The 12,528-nt window shown below is 49.6% G+C and overlaps 1 protein-coding gene across 1 annotated transcript in view; it reads right to left on the minus strand.

Annotated features, from left to right (window-relative positions):
• LOC125947680 (serine/arginine repetitive matrix protein 1-like) overlaps window positions 1–12,528 on the minus strand; it is a 45,117-nt gene that overhangs the window by 31,791 nt on the left and 798 nt on the right. Inside the window, exons 2-3 of the mRNA XM_049672897.1 lie at window positions 3,623–3,801; window positions 1,025–1,216 (exon numbers count right to left, since the gene is read on the minus strand). Of these exons, the coding sequence (XP_049528854.1) occupies window positions 1,025–1,216; window positions 3,623–3,801 (371 nt within the window). The remainder of the gene's footprint in view (window positions 1–1,024; window positions 1,217–3,622; window positions 3,802–12,528) is intronic.

Raw genomic sequence — 12,528 nt, forward strand, 5'->3', positions numbered from 1 at the left:
TCCGACGCTCCTCCCCTCTCCGGATTGCGCAACGAATGGCAACACCTGCGGCTTCGCGCGCGATAATGCGAAGCAGCTTAGGTTAGAGGCGCGACGGTAGGCGCTGCATACTGTGCTGGGGGCGCCACTGTAGCTCGCGGTATAATGACGCGCGCGCGCGCTCCGCTCCTCTCATTCTCCTCACGCAACGCCGCGATGAGTGCCACGGACAGCGCCAGCGTCAACGCCAGTGTCAGCGCCGTGGACAGCGCCGACCCCATGGCTGCTTCGCATACTACTCAGGGTTGCCCTACGGGAAGATGGTGTAATTTTTTTTCAATGAATGCCTTTCACGACTAAGCTTTAGTGAGCTGCGCCATGAAAGCACTGGGTATGTGTCGCTCTTCAATCAACCTCTCGCCAGCTTGGATCACTGACTGTGTGCCAATGTGTGCGGCAAGCTAGGAAACAATCCTCAGCGTTGGCATACACCGCTGCGCCCCGATTCTGGTCTCGGAGGCCACGCGCGTACTTATCGGCAGTGCCACTAGATGGCGCAGCGTGTACAGAAAGAAGCCAGCAAGAGAGAGGAGCACGGCTGCCGCATGACGTGTTCATCAGCATTAGCACGCACTGGTGTGCCATGCATTTAGGAAGCCACGCTCACGCTTCGCGGTGGCGGCGCTAGATAGCACCGGGTGTACTTAGGGTGCTGCAGTACAGGCATCATAACTCCTTTCGACATGGTAATATGCTAGGTCGCTTATTAATTCAATGCTAACGGATTACCGTCGACAGTCTTCGTGAATGGGTCCTGCGCAATTTGTTGTTAGGCTAAAAAAAGTGCAGTTGAGGGCCCCTATAAATATACATGTATTCACAAAGAACGGATGCCCATACATTAATGTATTAAACGCGCTAGCAGCAACTGATAAACGCAACAGAAAGAGACAGCTTCTGCGTATTGAACATTGCTTTATATTTGGAGAATTTCGTAAAGAAATCGCTATCTGCCAAGGTCTTGCTTCTGTGCGGACGAGCTTACCTTAAGCATCATGGCCATCATGAACGAGGTCATGTCCTGTAGAGGCGTCGTCCTCCTCTCTGGCTGCGCAGGGGGTGGAAGTTGTGGTGGTGGTAGTGGAGGGGGCGGATTGATGACCACTGGCCCACTACTTGAGCCGGAAGGCATCGGCATCGGGATTGAGATTGGAATTGGAATGGAAATAATGGTTCCCTGTAATCGGTAAAGGCAAGAAATATTTGTTCAGTAGAAGAAATACTATATTCAGAATAATATGCGCTTGTACTGGTGGCATTCGCAGGCAGACTAGAAGCACAGAAAATTGTCCGCACGTGACATCCGGGATATACAGTAACGCGAATCGCGATCTCGGAGGTAGCGGGGTGGCATCGCCCCAGTGTTACAGCTGCTGCGCAGCCACGGATGAAGCAAGGTTTTCTTTAGAGATGGAGTGGCAAGTCCTTTTTTTGAAAATTCCTGATTTGATGGACACAATACGGTGATAACGACCATGGTAAAACAGGCATCCATTTCGTTATCAAATATACGGACGTGATATATGTTAGACCACGGAAATTATTCCTCATCGTGAATCCCTGATGAGTGGAAAGATCGAAGAAAGTAATTAATCAGAAAGACGTCGAGAGACGGTTTTTTTAGTGCCGTTTATGCGCAGCCCGACAGTTTCTGTGGCACGCTTAATCACTTTCAGTGGACGAAATCAGAGCATAAACTTGGCGCGTGGCCCAATCTGAAAGGGGGTAACCTTCCTAATATCAATGCGAATGATTAAAATCTTCAGTCATTGCCTCTGTAGGAGTGCCACTATCCTTTTACTTGCAGCAATGACAAAGAGAGCGACTGCGGAGAGTAACATGCGCTATTTTCTGCAGCCCTTTGAGCAGCATGATTCAGCGCTTAGAGAAAGCCGAGAGGGAAATCAATGACGAAAGAAGAGAGAGGAAGTCGTCGCGGTCGCAGCACCCATGGCTCGCAGCTGGAGGCAGGTGGCACATATACAGGTTATACAGATTAGTTTCAGTGTTTCCCATAAACCTAAAGAAGTGTTCGAAGGCTGAGCTGCGGTTTCGGCAGGAAAACAGAAGTTGCGACGCCGAGACGCGAGGAAGGCCCAGGCGTCAAAACTATGCGGAGAGAGAAACATTGGAGTACGACGGGGTAGACGCAGAAAAGGTGCTCAGTCGACTCTGCCGCGTTGCACGCTGTACAGGCCATGGACGAAGCCAGGCCTTAGCTGTACGTCAGGGATTCCATCCATGGACCGTCGATCCGGTGCCGCACCTAAAGATACCACTCCTACCTTGTACAGCCGCGATCAGGGAGGGAACGGGGACGTCGGACACTGACGATCCAATGGTCCGGGTGGAACGCCGCAAGGTACTGCTGCAACGAATGCCTCGTATAGTCGAAGGCCGTTACAGCGTCGCTGACAGTTGCAGTGGAACTATTTGCTGCCATAGCCAAGGCGTCCACCTCCTAGTTACACTGGACGCAGTCGTGAGATGGAAGCCACTGCAGCGACAGCTTCAAACAACTCGACACAAGAACACGAAGCTTTGCTGCCAACTGGGAGGCGTCAAGGCCAGAAGTTTCTCGTCGTTGAAGAGACAGGTGCATGGGTCCGCGAGTCGCAGAGAATCACGACAAGAGAGTCCGGAAAGTCGTCCGCCAGCAGGTTTGAAGCTTGATGCACGCCGGCGACCTCTGAAGTGATGGTGCTTGCCGCGAAAAACTGCCCGAGCGCCGAAAAGCCGGGGATCACGCTGGAGGCTGTAGCATGCTACAGCCTTCTGCAACTCTGCAGAGTTAGTGTCTGGATAGATGGTGCCATTCTGTCGAGTCCATTCTTCAGCAAGTACGCTGACGCATGGTACAGGGCACGGGATGAGGACCACCTTGTTGAGAGGCTCTCTAGTGGTATGGACACTTAAATGGATGATTTTGTGTAGATCGTGGCGGGATTGTCGGCGTGGGAGTATAGCTGACAACCTCCTTGTACACTGGCACACGCTGCCTATACGTAAATGCGGTCAGCTTCGCAACCTGGAGAGAAGAGCTGCATACCCACGTAGTGGAAGCCACGTAGTAGCATGACCAAGGGACAGGAGCCAGGTCTTGGTCAGAGTGGCACCAATACGCGAGTTTTTCGGCAGGCCAGGGGTAATCCAGATGACTTTCCGGCGCTGCAGCTTTAGGTGGTCCACGAGAGACAGTAGTAGGGTCACCAGCAATTCAATATAACCGAAGGTCCTTAGTGTGTTTCTCTCTCTCTCTGAATTCACAAACACTCGGGGGTATTTGTACACAAATCACTGTGGCTAGTTACCTCCTGGAGTGTCAGAACAGGATGGTAGTTGCTGCTACACAGCGCGCAAACACCGATGGCCTGAATTCACAAAAAATTCTTACGCTATAACTTTTCATATAAAAGAATTTTAGCCAATCCGGATGCCAGACATATCATTAGCGAAGGGGGCCAGCCAATGGCAAAGCGAACTTACGAAAGAAAAGCTTTGTGAATCTGGTTCCTAGTTCCATAGCTAATGTGTTAGTACTTAAGTCTGGCCGCCTGCTCACGCGTCTAAGTAAACAACTTACCTGGCTCCGCTGTGGGGCAGGACGCTGCCTCATATACCCATGTATGGGACAGCTCGGAGAAGGAAACGGCGGACGGGGGCGCGAACGGCACGGAGGCTCAGATGGGAAGGGATAGTAGGGTGCCGATGGTTCCATGCCATACGGGGCATAGTAGGGCCACTCTTCTTCCGGACGCCATTCTGCGCACAACATTGTGCAATACCATTATATGGATGAACAGAAGCGCGAACATTTTAAATCGTCAATAAAACAAAGCGCATGGACAATATCGCAGCTGTTGAACGTAATAACATTTATTATCCACAAAATAAACAATCACGCCGGTTACAGTAATGAGGTGGATATATAATTTGGCGATAAAAACAAATAACATTGCGCGTCAATATTCGTCTACAGCTTATCCGCCAATAATATAAAGTTAGAGAAAATTTTGCGCAGCCTGAAAGTGTTTTTTTTTTTCTAAAAATGCACACGCGCGTGGTGCGGCTTTTTATACGACAACTTACGGCCGAAGTGTGTCCTAGAGCGCAGCAAGAACCTCAGAAATTTGGGTTATACAAAAAAAAAGAAAAATACGCGCAGAATCTCCCGGGGGAGTTATCTAAATGATGCGCAAGCATTTGCTGTTTGTCACCTGCTGTTTTGTCGGCGTACGCTGCTCTGTTTGGTAGAATTGCGAGAAGCACCGCGAAAGAGTCATGAAACGGAGAAGCGCGGTTACCACCCCTAAATGTTAACTCCGACCAGCATGAGACGACGAAGAAGAGGCGAGTAGTTGCGATGTTCACTTTTGTTATAGGATGGTGCGTCTGGATGATGTCACTGCTTCGTGGAAGATGAGCACTAGCACTGTTCAATTACGTAGCACTGCTCAATTACGTCACGTAGTACAACATGCTTCATGCTGTACTACGTGACGCAATTGAACAGTGCTACGTTTGGTAGATCTCGTACGCAGACGCCGTCGACGACGCTGCCTCCTCTCGATGCGAGCCATTATCAATCGTGATCAACCGTACTCCGCGGGCGGCTGCGTATGACGCGGCAGCGCGGGCCCTACCTTGAAAGCGATCTGCGATCTGCGATGGGGACTAGGGATGGTCGATTAATTTGTGTATTCGATTAATGATTAATCGTTCATCATTTTAGCCTTTAATCGATTAATCGCTTTCGATGAAGGGTGTTTCATTGATTATTCGATTAATCGAAATTTTTGTCAGCCACATTAAAAAGGTTGAAACACAGTTATCTACTTTTCTAGAACTCTATTGTTTAATGCTTGAGAGGTGGAAGCAAGTTAGAAATAAAAGTGTATAAAGTTTAATCATTAATTTGGTAAAGCTAAATAGAGTTGGCACTAGTGTTCTTTGAACATATAAACAATAAATTTTATTAAATGGCACATAGAGCAGCATTAAACAAGATAAATAGTACTAATGAATTCCTGTACAATACAGTTAAACAAGAACTATATTATGCAAGCAATTGCAGTAAGCACAGGGGGAAAGAATTACTGGAGAGAGAGAGAGAAATACGTTTATTCAGTCATAAAAAAATAGAAAATTGTACTTGTATGAAAAGGCAACCCCAGTGGTTTTTCCGGTGAGGTGCCTAGATTAAGTTAATGGTTTCGCTTCTTATAAGGTAGGTGAGCAAGCTGTCATATATAGCTTTGCGGTGTTGAGGGGTCCCTCTAGGAAGGATCCAGTCATTGAGAGTGGCGACTGAGCTCTGCAGCCCAGCAAGGCAGATTCTTCGCAGTGATGACAGGCCAGGACATGTCCATAGCAAGTGGTGGGCTGTGGCTGGCGCACCCGAGTGAGGCGCAAGTGAACACGTCTGACGCTGGATATCAGAGGCCATCCAATTCGTCGTGCAACTAGTGTTCGTTCCCTGGGCGTCACCATAGACAGCAAGATACTGTTGCGACGCGTGGTTGAAAATGTTGTGGCTGCACCAGTGCAAATGGACAACGCAATTCGCCGCTTGGCAGATGTACGTTGGGGAACGCAGTGTCCGTGCTTACACTGAACGCTGCACTGACAACAAGCCGCAGTCTCTATGAGTTGCCGCTCATATATAACCATCACCGAGTCAATTCGAGCGCTTGGAAACAGTATGTAGAAAGAGACTTCGCGTGGCGATGGGAGTTCCTCGGGCAGCGTCAAACAAGAAGGTTACTAATGAAGCAGTCTCTCCCACTCCGCCTTTTGGTATCTCACGGCTTGCTCACGTAGCTATTAAGGCTCGGCGAGTCCCGCGCAGGCACGGCGCTTCTCCGGCGGCAAAGAGCAAGAACTCACTCCCATTTCCATGCGGTGCGGAACACCTCCCGATTTTCAGAATTGGAATGGCATGAACAGAGTCGCCTCGACCCGCCATGATCTTTTTCGGACGTTACCTGCAGCCTCAACGTACCGCGGCTACTGGCAATAAGCACCATTCCAACTGCTGAAGCTAAGATCCTTGTACTGGACCACTTGAGCACAGTGTATCAAAGCCACCTACAAGCGTACACAGACAGGACGGTGTGTGCACAAACAGATAGCTGTGCAGCGGCATTCTGCATACCCTCCCCTGATGTATCATGGTCGGGCCGCCTGGATCGAGTAAGTTCGTCTACAACAGTACAAAGCGCCGCAATTACCGTGGCCTTGCGGAAACTACGGACCTATTCTGCATGAGATATCGTGGTGCTGATGGACTCAAAGTCAGCATTACAACGATTACACCTTAGCCTACCTCGAGATAAGTTTACAAGGCAATCTCTAGTACTGATCAAAGATCTAATGAGCAAGGAACTTAACGTAAAATTCTAATGGATGCCACCCCACGTAAGAATTGAAGGAAACGAAAAAGCTGACGCTCTTGCACGCCTACCGCTGACACGTGTCCCAAAAGTGAGAGCGCCAAGCATTTTTCAGAACTCCAAGGGTGCAATCCGTAATCACTTTATGGCGATCCACAAGATTCCGCACCAAACCTGGGTGATCCATGGTCCCGACTTACTCGCGAGGAAGCGATGCTGTTTTACCGCCTCAGAACCGACTCCGCGTCATTCAATTAAGACTGGACGTTGCGCTTCCCCGCTCTATGCCTTCAGTGGTGATATTAGCGACATCCGACATTTCATTTGCCCACAGTGCGACGCAGAATGAAACGCGATGGTCGACAGCCTGCAAAAGAGTGGTCTTTCGCACAGGACCTTTGAAGACTTCGCTTTCCCCGGAGGGCCCGCGGCAGTCAGGAAAGAGTGCAACGAGTGGTGATTGCCTTCCTGTGAGACACAGGGCTCATCGACACCGGGTGACACACCCCTGATCTCAACTCATAGGAGGCTCGGGCGGGACCATTGCCGGCTATGTATCCAGACTAACCCCGCCTCCTGCAACACCACCACCACCATGCATAAAACCATTGTTTAGGATTTTAAGCCACGTGCTCTTTTCTACGGAGCGAAGGAATGTCAATTGGCTGGGAGGTTCGGGTGAAACCAACACCTTCTTTGAATGGCCACACAACCAGCATGCGAGAATAGACGTTCGGGGGCTACATATTTGCTGGTATCGACATGAAATTTATTGTTATGACAAATACGAGCTCCAAACCGGCGCACATGCTGTTTTACGTATTTAGCGGACTGGGAGTGGCACGACGATCAACGACTGCGTTGCTATAGTATGCTTTGAATTGCGAGGGCATTTAAGCCTCCGGCTTCGGGTGGCGTGTAGGGTGGAGGTAAAGAAAGGGGAAGCATTAGGCTCGGCATCACTCGGGACTCGGATAAACAGTCGACATTCGCTCTACCACAGCCGCACAGTCACTGCTCGTGCTCCGCCATTCTAGTACGATTTCAATATAATCTCGCAACTCCTGTCAAACTCTCGAAAACGATTAATCAAACATGTTTGATCAATTAAGTCGATTAAATAAAACCTGGACATCGATGAAGATTAATCGTTTTGCAGCATACTTTTAATCGATTAATCCATTAATTGTTCATCGATATTACCAACCCTATAATGGTGACAGAGTGCGCCGAGTGCTTATAGCTTCGGGTGCGCTGTGTTCACGCCACTTAGTTCGCTTTGAAGCGAGAGGCAGCCCGAAGGCCACTTTGCTGGCTGCTGCGGACCCTATCTTGAAAGTGATCGTCTTACGTGACGGATGGACAAAAGGATGGACTGACGGAAGGGTTACCTCGTTGTGTAGGTATATAAATGCTTACGCATTTAATAGAAAAGCAATATGAGATAACACAACGTCAGAGCATGGCGTCCTGGATTACACGCGCTGGCAGGTTTTGCTTCTGCCGTTCAATTCGCACGGAGGCAGCATGAGTTCTGCGGTAGGCGTGGCAGGCTTTATCGCAGCGCAGCGCACGCCACCGAGGGCTTTTCATGCGTTGTGGAGGCTTTCAAGCGCTCCGGTATTGTCGGTTGGGCTTGCATGTGGCCAGAAAAAAAATTACATCGCTGGGATGTGGTATCTTACTGATTTGTAACCAACGGCTGACTGTCTACGAGGGGCAAAGTACGTAATGGCGCCTATTGATTTTTCAAATGCGTTTATATTTTCTTCTGCAAACATTCAGACACAGCATTTCCATCTGTATGCAGAAGGGGAATATCTGTGGAAAGCTTCGTCTTGCGCCGCAAACGAACTATATGTAAGATTTTGCGAGTTATATGCGGGGTGTCCCAGCTATCACATAGCGCGATTTAAAAGAAGAGGAACGGCGTTACGCGAAGCAAATCTAGTGCGTATTGTTTCCAGTGCAGTGTAGTAGCCGCAAGTAATTTTTTCGTTACTGAGATTTAATTAGGTAATTGTAATTAATTACCTAACTCGAGAAGTACTGTCCTAATTATCAAAGTGTCAATTAGAAAGATGCAGAGCAACATGAAAAACTCCCGATACAGCTTTCTGTTGCTCAATACGTGCTACATAAAAGTGTTTTTCCGAGCATGAAAGAAGCCCGCGAATACACGCAAAGTGCCTCGAGGGGCCAGTCACGCGGCAATTCTGCGTGTATTGGCGGGCTCCTTTCACACTCGGAAAAACACTTTTATGTAGCACGTATTGAGCAACAGAAAGCTGTATCGGGAGTTTTTCATGGTGCTCTACATCTTTCTAATTGACACTTTGATAATTAGGACAGTACTTCTCGAGTCACGTAATTACAATGAATTACTTAAATCTCAGTAACAAAAAATTACTGGAGGCTACTCCACTGTACTGGAAACAATACGCACTAGGTTTGCTTCACGTAACGCCGTTCCTATATTTTTAAATCTTGCTGAATGACAGCTGGGACACCCTGTATATGCTTATCATTTTGTCAGCTGGTTTCAAGGCTTTGAACGGGTCTCCTGCTGTTTTCGGCTCGATAGCTTTCGTCTCTGCATTTCGCCGTCATGACAGGGCGTGAATTAAGCAAGACCGAGCATTATAGGCCCACACAAACCTGCCGCATTCGCTCGTGTACTTTGACTGAGGTGCCCGTTAGAGAAGTCCAGGTGGATAAAAATGATTCCGGAATCCCCCACCGTATGGTGTGCTTCATAATCATACCTTGTTTCTGGCACGCACATCCCCTAATGTATCTTTCTTGTTTTTTTTTCTTTCCTTCTTTTATTTATTTATTAATATTTGTTGTGCCGAATTTGATACAACATTTGGACTACTATTTGGACTTGTCTATTTTTTAAAGATGTTTTTGTTAGGTCGACATCATTCCTGAGCTGCCAGTTTAATGGTTAAAAAAAGGTTTGTTTGCACGTCTACAATATTGTTGAGCTGGCAGTTTAATTGTCCTTGCAGATTCATGTAAGGAAATAAGTACAATAAATATGTTCGTACCTCTGTTCAAAATTCTGTGTCACCTCTGTGTCGTGCGCTTAACAGCTTCGCCGGTCATCCACCTTCACAGAGTGGAATGGCTCATGATTTTTATTGTCCTTATCGGTGGTGAGCGGGACGGTAGGTACGCACACGCATTCTCGTATCACCTCTGTTATTAAATTTGTCCACCACGTAAGGCAAACATACCCCCTTAAGCAATAGCTCATACCTCCGTAACTGAAAAAAAAAAGGAGCCCTTCCCCTGCCGCGAAAAAAAAAAAAAACATCGGAAGACACTTTCTCGAGGCTAAAGTGTGAAACGGCGGAAGCCTGCCACCATTGCCTGTTAAAGTGTATGTTAAAGTAGTTTGTGGCCGCCTGGAACTGTTGGAAGCGCCGTTTGTGGATCAGGAGGAGACGCGTCTTCCATGGCGGTGTCAGGGTGTAGTTGGCCATCCTCATCGTCCACTTCGCTCGATTGACTTGTACTTGCTCGGCTTGCCGCGGAAAGAGGGAGCTCACGGCGCTTCCAAGCTTCATTTGCCTTGGTACCCGGAGATGCAGCGAGTCGCTTCAAACAAATTGCCTCTCTTGCGTTGGCCCGTCGCGTCCCTGGACTCTAAGGTGTCGGACGCGCCTCGTCGCCATGATGCATGCGGCGTATACGCTCAGCCTCTCTTGATCGCCGCTTGCGTTCAGCGGCTGCCGCACGTCGCTTGTTGGGGGACACTGGTTGGAGTGGAGCAGACGACAAAACGGATAGGAAAACAGGCACCGTTGCTATAGCAACTGTAGCAAGGATGAAGAAACCGACGGACCTGCACGGCGCCTAACCACCCCGACACCCACACTTCACGACAGTGAGGTCACGCATGCAAGGCAATCAGGAGGCGCACACCTGCGCCTAGCGACAGTGACGTCACGGCACAGAGGAGATCAATCAGGTGGCGGGAAAGCTGTGACAGTTTCTGCTAACGGCAGATGATCTGGACAATGAACCGTTAAAGGCTTCCGCTTTAAGGGGGGTAAGCGAAGCATGTGGCAAGACGACACCGTCGCAGGCATTCCGCTTCGTTTGCCCTAAACTCAAAGTCGGCGGCCCTTCGTTGACGTTTGGTTTCAACATTGCGCTCCCGCAACTCGGTGTCCGCGGCTCTTCGCTGAGGTTTTGCTTGGGCTTCGAAATCCCTCACGATAAAATGAAACGACAAGTTTCGCTTACCCACATTTTCTCGACGGGAGAATGACTGGTGATCTTGTCTCTTTGGGTCTCACGTGTGACAAGGGTAGTTCAAGGGCGTGTTACAGGTCCCCGAGCCCAGAGGGGTGTGTTCCATAGAGCTTGGACCCTTTCTGCACAATCACCAGGATCGGCTCACATGACAGGGGTATGTGCCATTGCGCTTGGACCCTTTCTGCACTATCACCAGGATCGGCCCACTTTTCAGGGTGACACCACCACCACCGAAACTTGTGAGCCTATAAAGTTTCGCTTAAAAAAGATCTAACGCGGCCTCTCCATTACGACGACAGAAGAGGAGTCAAGTTGTACGTTGGAATGATGAGCGGTAACGGAGCGAGCTGAGGAAAAAGACGACGACGACGAACGCGCGAGCAGTGGCGCCCCTCGGTGCAACCACGCGAACGCGCTCGCGCCACTGCTCGCGCGTTCGCGCGGTTGTGCCGAGGGGCGCCGACGAGACAGCTGTGGAAGACGACGACGGCGCTCGAGCCACTGCTGATGATAGTTTTATTGCGATAGCAATCATATCGACACTCCAAAGCAGATTTCTGCCGTCGGCGTCGCCGTCGCCGTTGCCGTCGCCGTCGCCGTGAGGTTCCGTATGACGTCAATCGAGATGAAATCGTCGCCGCGCGCCGCCGAACGCTGTATGTGCGAGTGAAAAGGCGCGAGGGACGCGCGCTTTCACGGGAGTGAACCCACGGCGGAGAACAAACGCGCGTTCTGCTCCGTGCTCCCTTAAGGGCTGCAGAAGTAGGCGTCTCTTTCCTCCTTTACAATCACCATATATGTAGAGCAAACGCGCCTTCTTCCGACGCGCGAAAGGCCATGGGGGGGGGGGGGGGGGGGGGGAGGGAAGGGAGCCGACGTTTAGATGCGGCACCAAGGGCCTATTTATATCAGAGGCTCCGGCAACAGTCACCAACGCCGCACGCTTTTTGTGCGAACGCGGGCAAAACGCCGACGGCGTCGACAACAGTTTTGCGTGTTGCCGGTGCTGCTGCATGTCCAAGTTTATACAGCTGATAAAGCTACTATCATTGCTCCGTATAGCTCTCTACAAATTTGCTATCGCTATTGATATTTCGCCTTTCAGGTGAAACTGCGACAACTTTTTTGTTGACGGACACGAAAAATGCACGGAATGCTCGCCATAAACAGCTTCGCTGTGGAAGACGCTGCTGTCCAGCTCTTGCCTCTCGGACCAGATCACGTTGGTTGAGAGGGCGGTTGCAGCCAAGACGGCGCATGGATTGCCATGAAGAGGGAACCACTCCGGCAAATCAAGCCGTCCTTATGCTCACTAAAGACGTTTTCTCTCCCTATTTATCGTGGCAGCCGGGCGCGCACGCTGCATTAGCCTTTCCTGCTGGGGAGCGTGCCAAATGGGACAGCAGGACCTGCCAGCATGGCCATGATAGAGCCTCCGTCAGAAACCACGAACAGAACCAAAAAGCCCTCTTAACCTATCGAAGGCGTCTTCTATGGTGCTAGGCGCCAAGGGCGAGTGCCATTGTTTTACGTCCGCGCTGTTCTCGCATTACAATGTCCCTGAAACACGTTTTTCCGGGAACCTGAGGAACACTCTGGCATGGGTCTGGTGCCTGTCGAGCAATGTGTTTCCAGAGGATTTTTGAAAATTAAAACAAATTCGTAAAGAGGCAGAATGTTTGTCCCTCAATGCGGCTTTATCTGCTATATTTTCGACTACGTTATGATGTATTCCAACATAAGAAATCAGTTCATCGAATACGCAACAACTCGTGAGTAATGTCTTCAATGGGGGCAACACACGGAGCCCGCATGGCTGTTCTTTTTT

The sequence above is a fragment of the Dermacentor silvarum genome, chromosome 8 (assembly GCF_013339745.2).
Source record: "Dermacentor silvarum isolate Dsil-2018 chromosome 8, BIME_Dsil_1.4, whole genome shotgun sequence".
NCBI lineage: Eukaryota > Metazoa > Arthropoda > Arachnida > Ixodida > Ixodidae > Dermacentor > Dermacentor silvarum.